The 24037-nt window shown below is 40.7% G+C and overlaps 1 protein-coding gene across 1 annotated transcript in view; it reads right to left on the minus strand.

Annotated features, from left to right (window-relative positions):
• Positions 1-23500, minus strand: part of LOC140848902 (cytochrome P450 2J2-like) — a 49943-nt gene extending 26443 nt beyond the window's left edge. The window contains exons 1-5 of the mRNA XM_073234023.1: positions 23191-23500; positions 13238-13400; positions 10063-10212; positions 9502-9662; positions 6894-7070 (exon numbers count right to left, since the gene is read on the minus strand). Of these exons, the coding sequence (XP_073090124.1) occupies positions 6894-7070; positions 9502-9662; positions 10063-10212; positions 13238-13400; positions 23191-23400 (861 nt within the window). The 5' untranslated portion in view covers positions 23401-23500. The remainder of the gene's footprint in view (positions 1-6893; positions 7071-9501; positions 9663-10062; positions 10213-13237; positions 13401-23190) is intronic.
• Between the last annotated feature and the right edge of the window lie 537 nt (positions 23501-24037).

A 24037-nucleotide genomic window follows, 5' to 3' on the forward strand; every position in this document is an offset into this window, starting at 1 on the left:
GGCACCAGAAGAAGAAGAGAAAGAGAAAGAGAAAGGGATAGAACATATCTTTGAGGCGGGAGTTGCTGAAAACGTTCCCAGTCTGGGGAAGAAGATAGTCTCTGAGGTCATAAAGATCCACAGATCTCCCAACACAAGGGACCCAAGGAAGACAACACCAAGACATATAGTAATAAAATTGGCAAAAATCAAGGATAAGGACAGACTATTAAAAGCAGCCAGAGAAAGCAATATGATCACATACAAAGGAAAGCACATCAGGCTTACATCAGACATCTCAGCAGAAACCTTACAGGCCAAAAGGGAGTGGCATGATGTATTTAATGCCATGAAGCAGAAGGGCCTGGAACTAAGATTACTTTATCTGGCAAGATTATTATTCAAATTTGAAGGAGGGATTAAACAATTTCCAGATAAGCAAAAGCTGAGAGAATTTCCCTCCCACAAGCCATCTCTACAGTCTATTTTGGAGGGACTGCTATAGATGGAAGTGTTCCTAAGGTTTAATAGCTGTCACCAGAGGAAATAAAACCACAGTAAAGAAACTAGAACAGCTAATTACTCAGAAAATGTAAAATTAAATTAACTATGCCCATACTCAGCTATAAGAAAAAAACAGATCCTACCATTTGCAACAACATGGATAGAGCTAGAGGGTATTATGCTCAGTGAAATAAGCCAGGTAGAGAAAGATAAGTACCAAATGATTTCACTCATATGTGGAGTATAAGAACAAAAGCAAACCAAAGGAACAAAACAGCAGCAGAAACACAGAACCCAAGAATTGACTCACAGTTACCAAAGGGAAAGGGACTGGGGAGGATGGGTGGGAAGGGAGGAATAAGGGTGCGAAAAAAGAAATGGGGCATTACGATTAACATGTATAGTGTGGGGGGCAGGCACAGGGAGGGCTGTGAAACACAGAGAAGACAAGTAGTGATTTTACAGCATCATACTATGTTGATGGACAGTAACTGTGAATGGGTATATGGGGGGGACTTGGTGAAGGGGGGAGCCTAGTAAACATAATGTCCTTCATGTAATTGTAGATTAATGATACCAAAATAAAACTAATTAAAAAATTAACTATGCCCAAAGTCCATCAAGGGAAAGACAAAGAATACAGAATATGATACCTAATATATAAAGAATAGAGGAGGAAGAAAAAGGAGGAGAAGAAGTAAAGAACCATTAGATTGTGTTTGTAACAATATATTAAGTGAGTTAAGTTAGACTCTTAGATAGTAAGGAAATTAACCTTGAACCTTTGGTCACCACGAATCTAAAGCCCGCAATGGCAATAAATACATACCTATTGATAATAACCCTAAATGCAAATGGACTGAATGCACCAATCAAAAGACATAGAGTCACTGAATGGATAAAAAAACAAGACCCATCTATATGCTGCCTGCAAGAGACTCACTTTAAACCCAAAGACATACACAGACTAAAGTGAAGGGATGGAAAAAGATATTTCATGCAACTAACAGAGAGAAAAAAAGCAGGAGTTGCAGTACTTGTATCAGACAAAATAGACTTCAAACCACAGAAAGGAACAAGAGACAAAGAAGGACATTACATAATGATAAAGGGGTCAATCTAACAAGAAGATATAACCATTATAAATATCTATGCTCCCAACACAGGAGCACCCACATATGTGAAACAAATACAAACAGAATTAAAAGGGTAAATAGAATGCAATGCATTCATTCTAGGAGACTTCAACACCCGACTCACTCTGAAGGACAGATCAACCAAACAGAAGATAAGTAAGGAGACAGAGGCACTGAACAACACAATAGAACAGATGGACCTAACAGACATCTACAGAACTCTACACCCAAAAGCAACAGAATACATTCTTCTCAAGTGCACATGGAACATTTTCAAGAATAGATCATATACGAGGCCACAAAAAGAGCCTCAGTAAATTAAAAAACATTGAAATTGTACCAATCAATTTCTCAAATCACAAAACTATGAAACTAGAAATAAATTATGCAAAGAAAATGAAAAATCCCACAAACACATGGTGGCTTCACAACATGCTCCTAAATAACCAATGGATCAATGACCAAATAAAAACAGAGATCAAGCAATATATGGAGACAAATGACAACAATAATTACACACTGCAAAATCTGTGGGATGCACCCAAGGCCATGCTATGAGGAAAGTATATTGCAACACAGGCCTACTGCAGGAAAGAAGAACAATCCCATATAAACAGTCTGAACTCACAATTAATGAAACCACAAAAAGAACAACAAATGAGGCCCAAAGTCAGTAGAAGGTGGGACACAATAAAGATTAGAGCAGAAATAAATAAAATTGAGAATAATAAAACAATAGAACAAATCAATGAAAGCAGCAGCTGGTTCTTGGAGAAAATAAACAAAATAGATAAACCCCAAGCCAGACATATCAAGAAAAAAAAGGGAGTCTACACACATTAACAGAATCAGAAATGAGAAAGGAAAAATCACTACAGACACCACAGATATACAATGAATTATTAGAGAATACTATGAAAAATTATATGCTAAGAAACTGGATAACCTAGAAAAAATGGACAAATTTGTAGAAAAGTATAACCTTCTAAAGCTGACAAAGGAAGAAACAGAAAATCTGAACAGACCAATTACCAGCAATGAAATTGAACTGGTAATCAAAAACCTACCTAAGAATAAAACTCCTGGAGCAGATGGCTTCACCGCTGAATTTTATCATACATTTAGTGAAGACCTAATACCCATTCTCCTTAAAGTTTTCCAAAAAATAGAAGAGGAGGGAATACTTCCAAACTCATTCTATGACGCCAGCATCACTCTTATACCAAAACCAGGAAAAGACACCACAAAAAAAGAAAATTATAGACCAATATCCCTGATGAACAAAGATGCAAAAATACTCACCAAAATATTAGCAAACCGAATTCAAAAATACATCAAAAAAGATCATCCATCATGATCAAGTTGGATTTATGCCAGGGATGCAAGGATGGTACAACATTCAAAAATCCATCAACATCACCCACCACATCAACAAATAGAAGGACAAAAGCCACATGATCATCTCCATAGATGCTGAAAAAGCATTTGGCAAAATTCAACATACATTCATCATAAAAACTCTCAACAAAATGGGTACAGAGGGCAAGCACCTCAACATGATAAAGGCCATATATGACAAACCCACAGCCAACATTATACTTAACAAGCAAGAAGCTGAAAGCTTTTCCTTTAAGATCGGGAACAAGACAGGGATGCCCACTCTCCCCACTTCTATTCAACATAGTTCTGGAGGTCCTAGCCACAGCAATCAGACAATACAAAGAAATAAAAGGCATCCAGATTGGCAAGGAAGAAGTTAAACTGTCCCTGTTTGCAGAGGACATGATATTGTACATAAAAAAACCCTAAAGAATCCACTCCAAAAGTACCAAATCTAATATCTGAATTCAGCAAAGTTGCAGGATACAAAATTAATACACAAAAATCTGTGGCATTCCTATACAGTAACAATGAACTAGCAGAGAGAGAAATCAGGAAAACAATTACATTCAAAACTGCATCAAAAAGAATAAAATACCTAGGAATAAACCTAACCAAGGAAGTGAAAGACCTATATTCTGAAAACTACAAGACAATCATGAGAGAAATTAAAGAAGATACCAATAAATGGAAACACATCCCATGCTCATGGATAGGAAGAATTAATATTGTCAAAATGGCCATCCTGCCTAAAGCAATTTGTAGATTCAATGCAATTTCTATCAAAATACCAACAGCATTCTTCAACGAACTAGAAAAAATCATCCTAAAAGTCATATGGAACCACAAAAGACCTCAAATAGCCAAAGCAATCCTGAGAAGGAAGAATAAAGCAGGGGGATTTACACACCCCAACTTCAAGCTCTACTAAAAGCTACAGTAATCAAGACAACTTGGTACTGTCACAAGAACAGACCCATAGACCAATGGAACAGACTTGAGAGCCCTGATATAAACCCAACCATATATGGTCAATTAATATATGATAAAGGAGCCATGGACATACAATGGGGAAATGACAGCCTCTTCAACAGCTGGTGTTGGCAAAAGTGGACAGCTACATGCAAGAGAATGAAACTGGATTATTGTTTAACCCCATACACAAAAGTAAACTGGAAATGGATTAAATATTTGAATGTAAGTCATGAAACCATAAAAGTCTTAGAAGACAACACAGGCAAACATCTCCTGAATATAAGCATGAGCAACTTCTTCCTGAATGCATCTCCTCAAGAAAGGGAAACAAAAGCACAAATGAACTCATGGTACTACATCAAACTAAAAAGTTTCTGTATGGCAAAGGACACCATCAACAGAACAAAAAGGCATCCTACAGTATGGGAGAATATATTTGTAAATGACATATCCAACAAGGGGTTAAAGTACAAAATATATAAAGAACTTACACACCTTAACATCCAAAAAGCAAATAACCCAATTAACAAATGGGCAGAGGATATGAAGAGATGGTTCTCCAAAGAAGAAATTCAGATGGCCAACAGACACATGAAAAGATGCTCCACATCACTAATCATCAGGGAAATGCAAATGAAAACCACAATGAGCTATCAGCTCACACCAGTAAGGATGGCCGCATCGAAAAGACTAAGAATAACAAATGTTGCCAAGGATGCGGAGAAAGGGGAACCCTCCTACACTGCTGGTGGGAATGTATGCTAGTTCAACCATTGTGGAAAGCAATATGGAAGGTTCTTCAAAAAACTTAAAATGTAAATACCATTTGACCCCAGAATCCCTCTTCTTGGAATATACCCAAAGAACACAACTTCTCATATTCAAAAAGACATGTGCACCCCTATGTTAATCGCAGCACTATTTACAATAGCTAAGATATGGAAGCAACCTAAGTGTCCATCTGTAGGTGAATAGACATAGAAGATGTGTACATATATACAATGGAATACTATTCAGCCATAAGAAAGAAACAAATCCTACCATTTGCAACAACATGGATGGACCTGGAGGACATTATGCTCAGTGAAATAAGGCAGGTGGAGAAGGACAAGTGCCAAATGATTTCCCTCATTTGTGGAGTAAAGCAATGAAGCAAAACTGAAGGAACAAAATAGCAGCAGACTCAGAGACTCCAAGAATGAACTAGTTACCAAAGGGGAGGGGTGTGGGAGGGTGGGTGGGGAGGGAGAGAGAAGGGGTCTGAGGGATATTATGTTTAGTACATATGGTGTGGGGGATCACAGGGAGAACAGTGTAGCACAGACAAGGGACATAGTGGATCTCTGGCAACTTGCTGCACTGATGGACAGTGACTGCATTGGGGTATGGGTGGGGACTTGATAATATGGGTAAATGTAGTAACCACATTGTTTTTTCATTTGAAACCTTCATAAAAGTGTATATCAATCATACCTTAATAAAGAAAAAAAGAAACAGCAGAGCATACCCCTCAAGATGACATTATAAATTATGTGAGATGCAAAGGGCATGTAGCAAATACTCAACAGATGTTTGTACTGATACCAGAAAGAGTCGACTGCATTTCTCTCAAGTGCAACAACTCTCATATACCCCCAACTCATCTGTTCTTTTCTGGGTTAAACTTCTCTGATTCCATCAACCATTCCTCATAGCACTCCATCATCTTTACCACCTTCACCTGGAACTTTCAACTTATCAACATTCCTCTTAATGTGAGGCCCCAGAACTGTACACAAGCACAGAACAAGTTTCGTCTCCTCCTCAAAGGAGAAATCAAAGCTACTTTAAATGTTACCCCAATAAGGTGAAGTGAGAGATTAAACAGAAAGAAATCCTCCATTTGCCCACTCTGAGAGGAGGAACAGATATTCTGATGAGCCAGAGATCGTGCCTCTGATTCAGTGACGTATATTAACTACAGGGGTTGGTTACTGGTTACTGTACATCCAATTTGGCTTTTCTCCTGCTTCTTTCCTATAATGCTGGAAAGTGAATGAGTTGGGGATGAGGGAGGAAGGCACAAGTCCCATGCAGGCCTTGGGGCTAAACTCTGGCATCCAGCTCAGCGTTGCTCGTGTTCTGCCCTGGGAAGGCAGGTGACTGGGCACAGGTCCAATTAATAATGCAAGAGTGCTTTGAAGCTCAATTTTTATTTTTCCTTTTGTGTATAGCTCCTTCACATGTGGCAGAGAGTAGAGATTAGAAGATGCAAAGGCAGTATTTGGGCATCCCCAGGACCTCAAACCAAATACCACTAAGCCCTTACCCTGATTTCTAACTGTCTCATCAGCGCTGAGATAATGCTACTCCTACGCTCTATGAAATACTGCCTCTATTTTTACTCCCCTGTGGTAGGCTGTATAATGACCCACAAAGGTGCCACATCTTAATCTCTGGAACCTGTGGGTGTTACCTAATATGGCAAAAGGGACTTTGCACATATAATTACATTAAGGATCTTGGTTTGGGAAGATTATCCTGGATTATCTCAGAGGGTCCAATACAATCAAAAGAGTCTTTCTTTATAAGAGGGAGGCAAGAGGCCCATGAAGAGAAATGTTAAAGACAGTAGCAGAGAAGATGCTATAAAGCTGGCTGTGAAGATAGAGGAAGGAGCCATCACCCATGCAGGCAGCCTCCAGGAGCTGGAAAAGCCCAGGGAACAGACTCTCCCCTGGAGTAACCAGCTCTGCCAACACCTCGACTTTGGTCGGTGAGGCTGATTTCAGACGTCGGAGCCGAAGAACTGTGGGAGGGTAAGTCTGTGTTGCCTTCAGTCCCCAAGTCTGTGGTCATTTGTCACAGCAACACTAGGAAATGAGATACCCCCAGGTGCTCTTTGAGAACATAAACACAGGGAAAGGCTGGTTTCCTCACCTTTTCTATTTCCTTGAGGAAAGCATCAATAAAGTCCCTTGTTTCAGCAGGATTCCAATCTTTCTTGTGATCTTCAATCATACGAGCAATGAACAATTTCAGTTTCTCCCAGTTGCTAAAGAGTTTTTGGTGGGGTCCAGGAAGGATTTTCATAATCCAGGGAAAGATATTATAGAGCTAATCAGGAAAAACAGAACATTCATAGAGACAATGTGGTGTCAGTTTTCCACGTTTTAAGACAACAAAAATTATCTCTTTCCACCTTCCATTTGCTTATGGTTAAACTCTGGAGTCACCATTGACTCTTGTGTCTACCATTTGCTCCTTTACCGAAACACGTCGGTGCTCTGTCCAAAACATACCCAGCTTCACACCAACTGCCCTCTCACCTTCTACAGACCGTCAAACACTTCTTACCTGGATGTTGTAACAGCCTCCAACAGGTTGTGGTGCCATTCTTAACCCTTCAACCGCGTCTGTTTTCCACAGAGCTGCCAGAGGGATCATTTAATAGTCTACTTGGATCATCCGTCCTCAGCCCTCAATCCTCCAATGACTTCCCATGACACTTAAAGTTCTCCCCCACTCTCCCGGCCCACAGGCGCCATGCAAGTGGGCCTTCTCACAGGCCTGTCGCCTCCTCTGCTATCAAGCCCCCCAATCTTACAGTTGATTTTACCCTCCCCAGGCCAGCCCCAGCCCCAATGGCCTCTGGGATGACATCAACAACGATCCCGTTTGGGCCTTTGCATTTGCTATTCCATCAACCTAGAATGCCCTTCCTCTGAAATCTGTGTAACTACAGCACCTTCATTAAGGTGCTGCTCCAGTGTCACCTCCTTAGACTGGTCTCACCTGCTGATATCCTAGGTAGCAGCACCCACCACCCTCTCTCCATTCCCCTATCCTGCTTTATTTGTCTTCATGCCAGTCATCACTAATATATGTGATAGATGTCCTTGTTTAACATAGATAGGTCTTTGCCCCCACTTTGATGTAATCATCATGTGGACAAGACATTTTCTCTAATAATATCTGCCACAAAACACAGCCTAACATTATGGAAAATAGTCTAGACTTAAAATGGGGCACACATGGGCTCAACTATTAGCTTTTGGTGCTTTCTGGCTATAATCCTTTGGTAATAATAATAATAATGATAATGATCATGCAATTCATTATTCCTCATTTTAATTAGTGACCAGTGGAGCCCCAGGGTTATTCACGTTATTCTAGTCATGATGTGAGATCCATACAGCACTTAACACAGAGCCAGTGGCCCACACCTTGATTTGCTCACACACTCCCACATCTGCTGTCACACACCATGACACTTCATTAGACCTTTAAGGGTTGTCATGGAAATGAACTGAGATAAAGTTCATTTACGGGCAGTGGTCCATCAGAATGCCTGGTCTCTTTCTGGACTTCAAAAAATGCTTATTACTCCTGCCTTCCTGCCCCCTCTGACCCACTCAGGAATTTCTTTTCCCTGGGGAAAGTCAGCTGGGTACCCACTGCGCTCTCATGACTTCCTAAGTTATATGTCTTAATAGGAGGGAAAAAGATGGAATTACTGAACTGGGGACACCATGACTAGAATCAAAAATAAGAAATTAAAAAACATCTTTGACAATAATAATAATAGCTGACATTCATTAGCCCCTTTAATGTGCCAGGATTCATGCTGACTGCTCTATCAGTTTTGGTGTGACAGACCCATAAAGCTCCTGGCACAGATGCTTATCAGGGAGAGATAAAAATGAATCTACTTCTAGATACAACAGAGGCGACCTTAACACTTGCAGCCAATTTTCCCCTAAAAAGTGTCTTCCAAATTCGAAAAGTAGCTGTGAGGGCACGAATCTGAGCAGCGTTTTGGACAGACTCACAGGCCTAGCGCGACAAGAATGGAGCGCAGACCCCACGAAGGGTAGGGCGAGGTTTGAACCCCCAGGTCTACACACCACGGAGTTAACAGACTGATAATATCACATGTTGATGGACACGTAACTACTTTGGACGCCTTTCGGCGTCTTTAATGGCCAGGCACATATTCAGAAAAATGAGTGGATGTGTCCACGTGAACAACTGTGTGAGGATGTTCATGACAGCTTTACTCCTAACACCCCCGAATTGGAAACAACCCAAGTAGAGAACAGAGTGGCGTAGTCGCACAACGGAATGTCATTCGGAATTTTATAAAAAGAGCAAGTGACACAGATGGATCTCAAAACAATCTGCTGAGGGAGAAGCCAGGCACAGACCAGTACTTCTGAGGGAGGAGATGGCTGTGCTAGGGAGGGACAAGGAGAGGAGGGACTCAAAGGCAATGGCGAAATTCTGCTTTGTAAATAAAACAGCACAGATGCTTAGATGTATGTCATGTAAGGCTTTGTACTTTACATAAGTGTTAGAAATGTTCATTGTACATAGGAAATATTGAATAACATTATCAAAAGCACTGAAGTTAACAGGTTCATTTCAAATAAGGTTGTGTGAAAGTCAATTTAAAAAGGTTATATTTTAGCTTAAAAAAAAAATGAGAACCCACCTGTGTCTAATATCAACCCTACATCCTTAATGATATGGAAAGAGAACCCCTTACCTGGCACCACATTGAGGGCTCCAGATATACAACCTCATCCAGTAACCTCAGCAGTTCCTGAAATTGATCATCTTGGTACTCAAAGCGCTCTCCAAAGGTGATGGAGCAAATTATATTGGAAACAGCATTGTTGATCTTGAAGTGAGGATTAAAAGGCTGCCCTGGAGGTGGAAGAAGAGATGGAGCCTTCAGATTGGTTTGTGTCTATTTTGTACTGAGGGTCTGCTCTACATGGCATGTGACATCCTGAGTACAGAATTGCGCACGAGGCTCCGGCCACAGCACATGATGTGGTCTGACACACAGCAAGTACTCAGTCAACACCTGTAAGCCAAACCAGTGACCTGTGTTTAAAATCAGTAATGTGTTTAATATCCATCTCCTGGTGCTCAATTCCTGAGCTCCTATGGGGCAGGGTCACGGTTAGTTGTTCACTGCTGTATCCTCAGTTTCTAGCACAGGGCTGGGCACAAGACAGGTACTTAGGCACCTAAAAAGTAGCTGTTCAGTGAGTGAGTGCATGAGCCACGACCTCCAGCACCTGACCTAGGAAACACTCACCCTTCTCCTCTTCTATTGCCTGGATGAGGTGCTGGGCCTCCTCCTGAATGCGTTCTTCTAAGCTCTTCTTTCCTAAACCAAAGTTTCTTAGTGTCATCAGTGTGAACCTTCTTTGTTCCTTCCACACCTGGCCATTGGACATGATCACCCCTGGGAAAACAAAAGCCAAAATTATAGTATTCTGATCCTATAATGTGGTTATCTGGAAAATGGTATGAGGATCTATATGGGAGGGAAGGAGAAGGGAATTAAGGCTCCTGAAAACTAGTCAGAGAAATAATCCCACAGTGGTGGGGATAATGGCATTTACTGATTGCTTGCAATGCCAGCCACCGTAGTTTTTCTTATGTACTACATAACTAAGTACTCACAGAAACTCTATAAGGTAGGTGTAATTATCACCTCACCCCCATTTGGCTGATGAGAAAACTGATGCACAAGAGATAAAGTAAACTCTGCAAAGTCACAGAATTAGTAAACAGCTGAACAGGCTTTAATTCAGGTTGGCCTGATTCCAAAGCCTGAGCTTTGATTCCTAGTCACCTAAAGTAGATTTAAGTGTTTATGTTATGCTACATACTAAGAATGAACTCACAGATCAGATAAAATCCATGTCCATAGGAAGGTAAGGCTTTAAAGTAGAGGTCTTCTTATCTGAGCTGCACTAGGAACAACTAAAGCAAGCAAGAATGAACATCCCTTTTGCAGAAAGAATAGCGCAGGCAAAGGTAAAAAACAAAAACCTTAGTATGTTTAACAGACCATCATTTGCTTTACAACACAGGTAAGGCCACGTTCCTTTCATTTCTTCATTTTCCAAGCGCCCTTCAGCACCTCTTAGTGTCTGGCTTTTGCCTCGGCCATCTCAGTGTGGGGGGCGGCCCTCCCTGCCATGCCCACGGAAGCTTTTCAGCCTCATCTTCCCTGTCCTTTCAGCACCATGAGACACTTCCTTTTTGAAACACTCTCCAGATTTTCCCCCTAATTCTCTGACACAGAGAATTCCCCCAGATTTTGGGAGAGTTCATCCTCTTCTATCAAATTTTGAAATGATGTAGTTCTTCAAGATAAAGTTGATAACCTCTTCTCTTCACACCCAATACTCCATTGCTGGGAAATCTCATCAACTCGAACTTTTAAATACAATCCACTGATAGCGACCATTGGCTTCTGTCCCTGAGCTCCAGATACACATAAGTGGCTGTATGCTTGATTTTGCCAACTGAAAACCGTTTCAAACACAGCATCTCCATGAATGAATTCACGTTCTTCTCCGTACAGCTCCCTATCCAAGCCAAACCAAACATCTTGTCGTCCTTCAAGGGTTCCTCCTTTTTGTCATCTACCCATTTCTGTATTTACCTCATACTTTCCTCCCTCCATCTACGTCAGCATGTCTTACTGGATCCACGCACATTCACTACCATTATCCTGATCTAACCTACTGCACTGTCATTTCTTCCCACCTCCCTAGTCCAAGCTACCACCTTCTCTAGCCTAAAATGCTACAATAGTCTTGCTCCCTTTATGCCATTTTTTACACTGTATACTAAATAAGTCTTTAACATGTGCGGTGTAAACATGATAATTCCTTTCTTTACTGAAAACCATTCAAGAGCTTCCACTGTTATGAGCATAAAAACCAGCATCCTTAATAATAACTAGCATGAAAATTCCTGGCCAGGCTCTGCAGCTGCATCTCCATTTAATTATCTCTATTTGACCCATGCACTTGCCACACTGGCCACCTTCAAGTTCCTCAAGTTCACTGTCTTCTTCCACCTCAGGTACTTTTCCTAGTCAAGTCCTTTTCCTGACTGATTCTTCACTTTATTAAATTAATTGTCATTTACTTAGTTTCCCCCAATTAACAAGGGCCTCCTGCACATATCTTCCTAACACTAAGGATTCAAATTATTATAGTTAATTGATACTGTCTTTCTGAATAGAATAGAAGTTACATAAGGACATGGATTTTATCTGTACTATTCACTGCTATGTCATTAGTGCCTAGCACTGTGCCTCATATAATAAATAGAGTGGATGGACATAGAGTTAATGGATTAAATATTTCAAAAAAGAATTGGGAAGTACCTAAAAAAAAAAATAATGCCTTGGTAGAGGAATAGGTTTGAGTTTTTCACTTGGACTTTTAAATGTTTAGGTTTTTTAATGATAATTTTAATATTCATGCCAAACTGTTCTAACAGACTGCAAGGCTTGAGAGACCCAAGGGACACAGCCTTCATAGTAAAGCATAAAGAACTAGAAGCCAGAGGAGGGAATTAACATAAGAGCAGAAGGAACCAGATTCATCTCCATTTTCTTAGGGGAGAGACTTGAATGGGTGTTGAGAGCCGGGATTATGTCCCTTTCCCCCATGTCTGAATGCAGCATGGGAAAGCACAAGCTTGAGTGCAACCGGTGCCGTCCTTGGAAATTATCTGCCCACAAAAACATGTCTTGTCCTTGAAGAGGAACCAAGACTCCTCACTCTGAAAATAGGGAGACTTGAGGGTGTGTGAAAACACCGCCCCTGCTTCTGGCCTGCCTTCCCCCACTTGCTGAAATGGAGAACAAAGAATAACCTGTTTATGCAATCCATGAGCAACTAACGGAACCCTGCTGTGCCTACCTTTGCCCAGCTACTGCTGACATCAATACTGTGCTTAATTGTCTATTGGATAATGCTATGTCCTGGAATCATGTAACCCCACTGCATTATATAAACCCTGGACCTTCAATAAAGTTTTGCTGGCGACGCGAAGGAGCATCAGCCCTCCCCAGTTTTCTTGTGCTTTTTCTCCAGTCTCCTCACATCCCTCGGTGGGCCTGTTCGACTGTTGCAGCTGGACCGCGACAAATGGGAAGCAGACAGACAGAGGAGAATGCACTGCCTCTTCCTCCGCTGCCATTGAGTGATGTGTCATCGAGCACCTAAAGTGCGCTCAGCAGGAGACAGAGCTTCTCCCACAGCCTGTCTCTAGGGTTGATCCTGACAAATTCTCTGTGGGAGTGCCTTCGGTGGGGAAATGTAGGCACCCAGCCTTCTTTAACAGCAGGAATTATAATGGACCTGGTCCGTGGGAGTGTTGGACACTTAAAGTCCCAGAGCATCTTTTACACACCATAAGACTATCAAGCATCCACGTCTTACATTGGTTAAGAAACTTACCTTTGTTCTTAAAGACATGTTCTCGGATAGGTGTTACAGGGCGGTTCACAAAGATTTGGGCCTGGTGGACAAGCACTTCTTTGATTAAGGGCAATCCAGTTATCACAACTGAAGACAAGGCACCAAACTGGAAGCTAAAAATGTTCCCATATTTCTTCACAAGCTGAAAAATAGTTAAACAGTCACAATTGAATGTGCACGTCTGTGTGTCCAGAAATGGAGGGTGAGTGGTGTCCTCCCTGGAGAAACCTTGCATTGAGGGGAGAGTGTGTGTGTGTGTGTGTGTGTGTGTGTGTGTGTGTGTGTGTGTGTGTGTGTGTGTGTGTGTGTGTGTGTGTACCTTAGTCTAATGGAAATGTTTCTTTCTGTTGTCTTTTTTCCTCTTCTCATTAGACTCGCATTTAATTCACTTTAGGTTGTAGATGTTCCTTACAAACATTCATTCATATATTCAACCTACACGAATTGAGTGAACATCTATCACTGCCCTAAGAATGAGGCATGGAAATATAACTATACAAAAATAAACAAGTCTCCAGCCTCAAGCACTTTAAAGTCTACTGAAGGGAGAGAATCCAAGCATGTGACCTACCAAAAAAAGGCTGAGATGTGTTTGTTGGGAGTCTGGGGTAGCAAGCATGGCCTTCTTAGTAAAGCGTATCTGTTTAGCCAGGAGAAAAGCAGTCTTGTTCTGCAGCTATGTGCGAATTTAGTTCTATGGTTCAATAGCTGTGGATTTTGGGGAAAGTTGCTTCACTTTTCTTGAGCCTCAGCTCCCAGCTATAAAAGGGAGAAAATTATTCCTCTCTGAAAGGATTCTGGGAGGAACAATGACAGCTGCAACGTGAAAGACACTTTGTTTTATAGGACCTGGCACACAGCCACTTGAGTCTCTGAGGGATGAATGGGCCCTGTGTGCAAAGGAATGTGGATACATGCTCATGGTAACCGAGAGGGCAAGAGTGAATGGACACTGTGCTGGAGGAAGGCACTCGCAGACACAGGCAGTCGTATTCGCTGGGTGATACATTAAGCAGCTTTCACCTTTTATCTCATTTAATCTCAGAACCACCCTTTGGTAATCATGATCTTCCTTGTTGTTCAGAAAAGGAAAATAAGCCACAGCTGAAGTAATGCAGCCAAGGTGACAAAGCTATGGAGCAGTGGAGGAAATCTGCCAGGCGCTATGTAAGATTTGAGGACAAAAACGTCAACCTGAGATGACACAAGGAGCTTAGACGTTAGAGGAGGTGAGAGAGTGTAAGTGAGAACAGGTGAGAGAGAGGAGGAGAGAGAATGAATGGAGGATTGTGTGGGGATGTCACAGATTGTGCAGGGATTGCACAAACACGCAAGTTTGTGCAAGTTTGGGCTGGTGACAGGGAGCGGTCACTGATGAAAGCCCTTCCGGACATGACTATTCAAAAGCCAACTCTAGGTGGACCTGCCCTGCCTCTTGTCGAACTGGGCAGTGGGGTCCAACAGACGGGCTCCATTTTCCTCCAGGTGTCTGCGGCCCCTCCTGCTCCCTGATCCCCATGTCACCCCCCTTAGGGCCCTGAACCCCACCACCCACATCTGAACAATGTGCATCAATCCAGTCTTCTTCCACCGCCCTGCTCCCATGTTAAAAACTGAGCCTGAACTCAATTCTTCCACTGTTCCTCAGGCCCAGAATCTTCCATCGATCTGCTCATCTCTGGCCCAGCATGTCCTGTCTTGATGGAAAGGGAAGAGCCAAGCAAGACTCCATCTCAGATCGCTATGCCTCTCAAGTTCAAGTTTTTCCCTCTAAGACATGGCAGGAATGGGTCCATATAAATCAAGCAAACTTTTAATTTCATTTTGCTGAACGCCTGGATGAACATCTCAGGCTTTGCCAAAAGGATATCTTGATTAATTCAGAATTCAAAAAGGGTGTTTTTGGAATGGCTCAAGTTAAGCTAAACAACTCCTGACAATGTATGTAACCTAGAATCTCAGCTTCTACTGTGAAGGCTCTCAGGGCTCCGTCAGTATTTACTGAAATGAACTCCTGCACTGCAGACCTCCATCTCGACCAGCTTTCTGCCTGTGAATATTTCTAGTCCAACAGAACTGGAACAAAAACTTTCATAGTGTAATCAACTTTGTAAACATGAATAGGTCAAGTGACCTCCAGCAGCCCTGGTACTGACTACGGTGATGGCCAACAATTCCTAAGTACACTGTGCCGGTCACTGGCCAACTGCTTTACATGGGTGTAGATGTATGGCCCAGGGGGCATCTGAGCCGGCTTTGTAACATAGAGCACACTTTTTGATGTACAATAATAAACAGGTCATTAAAGGAAATGAGATAGTAAGGGAACAAAAGAGGTTAAAAATAAGGTGGTTCAGGAAGTTAAAACAAGCTTAAAATCCTTACAAGGATTAACATAGGAGCCATAAAAGGCAAACAAGAGTAATGGGAAACAAAATTTAAAATGAAGGATAAAATTTCCAAAAGCAGGACAAAGCACTTAATAATAAGGATGACCAAAATAAATATTTACAATAAAGAAATATTAGAAGTGGAGGGTTAATGAACATGCAATTGAACTATGATTACCAAGAGATACAAAGTTGAGAGAGATCCCATTTAATCTAAGTTCTTAAATACAAGAACCAACAGAACAAACACACAAAAAGAAGAAAAGGAAAAAAGGAAATGTGTGCCAATTCTTACTCCCACCAGCAGAAGTGAGAGGGTATGCTCCTCCGAACTCTCACCAGCACTGAGCAGTATGTGTGTGCATGTGTGTATGTACATGTGTGTATGTGTGTGCATATATGTGTGTGCATGCATATATCATTTTGCCAGACCCCAAAATGCATGCTGTTTCCATATTTTATGAAGGTTTGGTATCTTTCTCCAACATGTATATTTTAAAAATTAACTGTGTTTTTAAACCATTTTTTAATTGGGGAGTTCAACTTTTTACTCATTGATATAAAGCTGTAAAAAAATGTTATCAATGGAAATAATTTTATTACACAAAAGTCTGGAAAGACATATACCAAAGTTTTATCAAGCTATTGCTGAGTGTGAGTAAGTGTGTTGTGGGGAGAGGAGGGGCAGGGCAAGGAAGGTGAGAGTCTCACTCACTAAATTGTACTTTAAAATGTCTCAGTGTGTTGTATTGCTTTCAAAGTTAAAAGCATTTCTATCGAATAAAGCAAAAAGCAAGAAAGAAACCCAAGGAAATAAGGAATTAAGTTCCTAACAGTGGTTCTTACCCTTTTTTGAATCAGAATCCTTTGAAAACCTAATGTGTGTCGTGGTTCAGCTCTACTGTGAAATCCTGTAGACACAGTTATGTAGGCAGTTTCAGGGCTTCACCAGTCTCCTAGGGACCGTGAAGTGCTGCTAAGAACCCTAGTCTCACAGGTAGTTCTTGGGGCTGTGCTGGGTTTTTGAGAATGGTCTGTGAAAAACTAATTCAAATTCAATCCTACAGGTTTTCATGGAATGCTTAAGAGTTGCCAGGTTCCTTCTGACATTGCTATGCTATGGGTGGGGGAATACAAAGATCAACATGATATAGCATTTTCCTTAGTCCCATGGGAGAGGCTGAATGCAGAAAAAAATAAATGCATAGCGGAAGATAACATATCCTATAATATTGGTAGAAAGGGATGTGAAGCTACTGAAAGAAGAGATTTATTTCTACCCGAGGACATGTAATGGGAAAGCAGAGACGTTTTAGGCTGTGAGAAGGGCAAATGCAGATATGAAGGTGGGAAAATATGGGTGCTCATGAACAAGTGAGCCATGTGGTTTGACTGAAGTGTAGGGTTCCTTAAAGCAATGTGGTAGGTCAAGGCCAGGGGAAGAGGGCACAAGTAGCAAACTGTAAGAAGCTCACAATCTGAAAGAACATACCGATAATCAGTTCTGATTATTGTCACTCTATACAATAAAGTACTTGATTGGGGAAGTTAGGAAGCACATACAGGGACCAGTGTCCAGGACAGGTTCCTTGGGGAAAGTATCTTCTCACATGAGTGAAGAGCCAGGAGACAAAGCTGGCAAGGCAATCTGAGCTAGACTGGGAAGAGTGAATGTTAGGTAGAATATTTGGGATCTTGTTTAGTTAATTAGAAGTTTGATGATGTTTGAATAGGAAAGTGAGGTAAGCAAGCGCTTCAGAGCTTGGATTTTCAGGTTACATAAATCTGCTTGAATCTGCTTATTACTTTCTGGGTGATTTGGGGGCAAGTTACTTAACTTCTCTGTGCCTCAGTTTCCAAGTCTATAATATGGGTGATGTTACTAGGGATAAAATTAGGGATTGTTGTGAAAAGTAGCCATAATGCTAAAATTAATAATAAAACTAATGTTCCTGATATATTAAGGAGTGTATTTTAGTAAAAGGACTCTGGTAAGATGTCAACAAAGGACTGGAGGGAAACAGGCCAAAGAGTGGGTTGACAGAGGCCTTTTAGCAATCAGGCCAGACAAGTAATGTCTGGTATGCAGCCAGCATTTGGCTTTCCTTGGGTTTGGCCGCTTTAAACTTTTAAAGAAAGTGGGAGATTGGTATATATAGAAATAAGCATCACATATGCAGTAGGCACTCTGGCAAGAATATGATATTAATTAACTTACTTGGTTCTTATAATAGTCCTATAAAGTATTCCCAATTTTCAGAAAAGGAGGCACAGAGATTTGGCACATAACTGGTTGGCATAAAGTTTGGGCTCTTTCTGACTCTGTATGTTTCATCCTTACATGAAAGGATGAAGATATTCTCTCTTCATTTGAGTGATGGAGCTCCCTAAATATTAGCTGACCACACAAATCAAAAATTTCACTTACCAGCTTCTCTAAGTGTGCCCAACAGGATGTAAGTAGTGGGAATGTGTGCATCTTCTTAGACACGTCCTTAATGAAAGCCAGTTACTCCCCACCTTCCCGTTTCTCTTTTCCAAACACCAGAACTCACATCTGATGGTGTTGCAAGATCAGAGAAACAGGAGAAAAGGAACTGGAGTTTCTTAATTATCTTGTGGCATAAAGCATCCTCTCTATCCTGGACTTCCTGTCTACATCTGACTCATTTGTGAGACAGAAATAAATGTTAATCATTTGTACCCTACTGTAATTTGCGGTATCTTTGTTGCTAGCAGATTGATGTGTTTCCTAATACATTTAATCACCTTATCTACCATTTTCCCACTTTAGTCCAATAAGATTTTTCCCTTGTTTAAATAAATGCTAAAATAATAAGCCATATAGTTCTAATACAGAAAGTTTGGAAACTAGGGAAAAAATACAAGAAAAATCCCCATCATGCCATTCAAACAGGCTAATTTCTTCACTGTTCTCTTTCTGTTTTAACTTTTGCCACTTCCCCACTTAAAATCTCCTATCCCCTTTACTCCCTTTAGCCACTTGCCCAACTTTTTTTCAAGTTGAGCCCAATTTACTCCAATACTCTACAAGAGATTATTTCCAGGTTTTCCATTCACAGTGATTCCATATCCTGTTATCTTACTTGGTTACCGAGAAATTACACCACAAACTGCATACCTGTCTTACACTGTTCTTGTCAAACAGTAAGCACTTCCTAAATGTGGTTTGACCAAATGAACCTGTGAATCAATCAATCATCCACTAACTATGTCATGAAAAGTCAGTTGGCATAAGGTGTGTAAGTTAAATAGTTTCTGGATTTAAGACTTTTTTGCCATTCTCTGCACTTGGGCAAATCACTTTACACTTTTCAGCCAGTTTCCTCTTTGATAAAATGGAAATACCACCACATAATGCCAAAGCTGTGTGTCATTATGAAGACTAAATAAAGAAGAACATGTAAATCCTGATATAAGACCTAGCAGATAGTTGTTACTTAATGTTTTCAAATTGCTAGAATGTATATTTAATTATAACTAAATCACACTATTTAATTCTATTGGTTTTACATCTAAATATTTTTAAAATGCAAACCTGTATAAAATAAAATTCAGTATTTCTGATGAAAAAAACATTCACTGAGATAAGATGCTAGTATCAGCTTCATCACAAACCAGTTTTATGATATTGAGTAAGCCATTTAACTTCTCTAGCCCCATCTATCTTGGTGGTAAAACAAAGGTACAGATCAAACTCCTGATTCTAGGCAAGACTGGGTAAAAGGATTCTATTTTACTCTTCCTACTAGTCATGATACAAATTGGCACAGACAAAAATAACTCCAAGAAAAGGCATCTCTTTATACCCAAAGGACCAGAAAAGGCTGGCCCAACAGGAGGGAAACCTTTTAACCTTTGTACATCCTGTTCTGGAGGCAGACACCATGGAAGCAGATGTGACTCTCCCCAACCCTAATGAGTGTGGCAGTAGTGGAGAACATGGGTGGAAACTTGTCTTCACCCTATCTCAGCAGCACCAAGGTGATAACACTTTGCCTGCCAAATCTGGGAGCTAAATTTTAACTATCACCTCTGAAAAACTGTAAAGTGATTCCCCAGGGGGTCATGGAACATTATTTTGGTTTCTACCCTTCTCCTGCAGAAATAAGGAGGTTCTCCGTCTCCATGGAGCAGATATGGGTATATCTGAGACTCCTCCCTGAAGTAAGGAAGAGGCCACCCTAGGCAGAAAGGTCCCTGTCTTTTGGCACCATCCTCATCCTTTCCAGCCTGCACTGATGAGAATGGGGGGTGGAGTCCTGTGGGAGTGGGTAACACACAAGTTGGTATTCCAGAATAGTACTGGTTTTATAACCTAAATTGACATTTGACTTACAATTCACAAAACTGAGTGTTTTCAACGTAAGCAGGTTGACTATCTCCCAAAATGACAGGTTAAGATTGTACCCAGAGTCGTATTATACACAAAATGCCCAGGATATCATTCAAAATACTCACCTTACCAAGAACCAAGAACCAAAAAGAAAAAAAAAAACAACTCAACCTGACCGAGTTGACAACAATATTGAGATGACAGAGATGCTGGGATTATAGGATAAAGATGTTAAAGCAGCTATTATAAAAAATCATGTTTTGATAAAAAATTACTCTCTCAAAAAATTACAAAGTAGAATATCTTAGCAAAGAAATAGAAGTTACAGATAAGAACAAAAAGGAAAATTGAAAATTGAAAATATAAATACATATAACCTATACAAAAACTCAGTTGAGCAACCCAATAGTAGAGTGGTAATGACAGGAAAACCATAGCGAAACTGAAGACAGACCAATAGAATGTATCCAGTCTGAACAACACAGAGAAAATAGATTGAAAAAGATTAAAAGCTGAGCCTCAAGATCTATGTTAAAATGCCAAAAGAGCTAACATTTGTGCCATTAGTGTCCAACAGTCTCAGAAAAAGAGGAAGAAAGAATGTAGAGTTGACAAAAATGTTTGAAGAAATAGTAGTTGAAAACTTCTCAAGTTTGGCAACAGACAAACTTACAGATACAAGAACCCAATAAATTCAAAAAAATCAACACAAAGATATATCACAATCAAATCTCTAAAAACTAAAAATGAAGAAAACTTCTTGACAGCAGGCAGAGAGAGAAAAGTCATTACTTGGAACAACAATGCAGTTCATACATTTCTCATTAGAAACCACAGAGTCCAGAAAGAATCAATCAGCACATTTTAAAATGTTGAATGAAAGAAACTGTTAACCAAGAATTCCATATCCAGTGAAAATATACTTCAGAAATAAAGGTGAAATAAAGACATTCTTACATAAAGAAAAGCTAAGATAATTCTTTTTCCAGCAGATCAGATGTAAAAGAGAAAATTTCTTCAGGTAGAAAGGAAATGATATTGTTACAACACTTGGAAAACTGGGAACAAAGAAAGAACAACAGAAAGGGTAAATAAGCAATAGACTTATTATCGGGTAAACAGACTCTTTTTCTTTTGAATTCAAAAATGTGTTTGACAGTTATAAGCAAAATTATAATATTGTCCAATATGGTTCTCAATGTATAAAGAATATTAAAAACATTTATATTATAAAATGGGGAGGGTAAAGGGACATAAGTGGTTATAAGGTATCTGTAATCTACTCTAAGTGGTAAAATGTTGATACTAGTAGATTACACTAAGCTATGTGTGCATATTGTAATCTTTAGAACAACCACATACAACAATACAAAGAGATATAGCAAAAAACACTAAAGGTAAGTGAAAATAGAATTCTTTAAAAAATGTTCAAATGATCAACAGGAAAATGGGGGAGGGGGGAAAGAGAGAAATTAAAAGCAAAGGAAAAAACAGAAAATAATCAGACTTAAATCTTAACATACCAGCAATTACATTAAATATAAATGGTCTAATTTCATGGGTCAAAAGACAGAGATTGTCAGAATGAAAAATATAACCCACCTATATGCTGTCTACAAGAAACTCATTTCAAATATAATGAAATAAGAAGTTAGAGATAAAAGATTAAAGAAGCATATATCATGCAAATACTAATTAAAAGATAAAGTTCAGGCAATGAAAATCAATTGGGGATAAAGAGGGACATTGCATAATGAGTCAGTTCACCAAAAGGTTACATCAGTTTTCATGCATGTGCACCAAATTACAGAGTTGCCAGACACATAAAGGAAAAAATACCAGAAATGAGTTGAGAAACAGACAAAACTACAATTATAGCTGGAGACTTCAACATGCCTTTCTAGTAATTGATAGAATCAGTGGATAAGAGGTCAGCAAAGGTTTAGAAAAACTAAATCCAAGATAATCATTCAAGAATAGGTAATTAACATACATATAACACTCTACCCAACAACAGCAGAATACAATTGTTTTTCAAACATACATGAGATTGTATCTTGGGTAATAAAACCAACCTTAACATATTTGAAAGAATTGAAATTATATAAAGCATGTCATTTGTCTATAATTGAATCAAACTGGAAATCACTAACATAAAGAAAATTTCCAGTTCGAAACTAAACAATATGTTTCTTAAACAAGAGTACAGGTTTAAGGAGCCTAGTTTCAAAATTCTGTGATTAATCCCATCACTTAATGTTACCAATGAAGTATTTCTCACAGAAAGTCTTAAAAAATTCTCCATCTATACATGAGTATATAGGCATGTGATTAAAGTTTTCTAGGCATTTCTAGGGAAAAGGGAACTAATGTTTTTATATACCTCCTATAAGCCATGTAAATATTGATAAATTCCTGTTTGATTTAATCTTTACAACCACCTATCATATAGTGTTGTCTCTCAGCTAGATACCATTGCTGAATGGAAGGAAACCAGCTGAGAATTATTGAGAACGTTGGGTGTTGGAGGGAATTTTAAGGGAATCTTAAGGGAATCAGGGCGCTCAGGTGGGACATGATTGTAACAGGTGTGAAGAAGCTGGGTCAATGACATTCCCAGGTGGCTCTCTAAGCAATCTCTACTCTGGGAAGCAGCGGGACCACTAAGAAAACTGAAGCAGAGAAATGACATTTTTAAATGATGGTTTTAGTGTGAGCAGACTGCAGGCAGCGCAGGCTAAATGTGAGTGGCTCACTCGTTATGGTGATCAGAGCAATTCAGGAGAAAAGTGGTGAAGATTTACGTAGTATTATCACCATTTTACACATGGGAGATGAAACCCTTGGGAAAAATACAGCACTTTTTTCAAGTATAGAAATATTAAAGAGGACAAGGTGATAATGTTATATTTAGGATGTTCCAATATTTAACAAGATACACAACTTGAATGAGTCAAAGAAGCTAACATAACTAGCACACTTAAACAGTAAACAGTTAACAATATTCCACCTCCAGAAACTGCGGATGGAATCATGGCAGTAGGTGGTGAAGAAACAGGCTCAAAGCAGGGTTTACCGGGGCGTGGGCATTAGCGGAAGAGCCACCCATCCTCCCACCCTCTGCCGGGATGGCCCTTGTGCAGATCAATATCAGGACCCTGCCACGCACATTTACCCTCTCCTACCCGCTGAAACTCCAGGTGATTCTGCTTAAAGTCCAGTTGGAAAAAGTTGCCAAAGATGGGGAGGCTCGGAGGCCCCGGCGGGTAGTTCCTCCGGTGCCGCCTTTTGAGGAAATCAGCAAAGAATAGAAAGGCGACGGCACCCAGCAGGAGGGTGCGCGGATGGAGCACTGTCCAGGTGGCGGCCGCCACCGAGCCCAACGCACGGAGCATGGCAGGGAGGTCCGCGCTCGACTCAGGCGCGAGCAGGCGAGCTTCCCAAGGCTCTCTGCCGAGCTCGCCGCACTCCAGCCGTGCTCCACCCGGACTCTGCCCCCGCCCCGCCCGGACTCCGCCTCCGACGCGAGCGTGCTTTGCCGGCGCCCCGCCCGGACTCCGCCTCCGCCTCGCGCGGACTCTGCCCCCGCCCCGCCCGGGCTTCCCCGCGACCACATCTTCCCCTCTTCTTGCCGCCTTTAACGCCCTGCTGCCTGCGAGATGCTGGGAGTTTCCCTTTTCTATTTAGGAAGCCTGTCTTTTCCTGAGACGGCTGCGCTCTCGGGTTTATGGTCTCAATGCATCTGGAGAACACGGGCTTTTGACCTCTGGGTTTTTCATTCGCGTTCTCAACCAACGTTTGGGACCGTGGTTGGTCCTCAGTAGTCATAACGGCGGCACCTGCCAGCTTGGGTGCCAACCATATAATGCCAGGAAGCACCCTCGCCGCTTTATGTACACTGTTTCATTCTGACGAAATTATTCAGGAGATGCTCTTCGGAGTCCTATCTTGCAGTTGAGGAAACTGAGGCAGGTGAAGTACCAAATATGTGGTGACGAATCCACTGGTCTGTAACACATCTGAATGAGGTCC

This window comes from Manis javanica, chromosome 4 (assembly GCF_040802235.1).
Source record: "Manis javanica isolate MJ-LG chromosome 4, MJ_LKY, whole genome shotgun sequence".
NCBI lineage: Eukaryota > Metazoa > Chordata > Mammalia > Pholidota > Manidae > Manis > Manis javanica.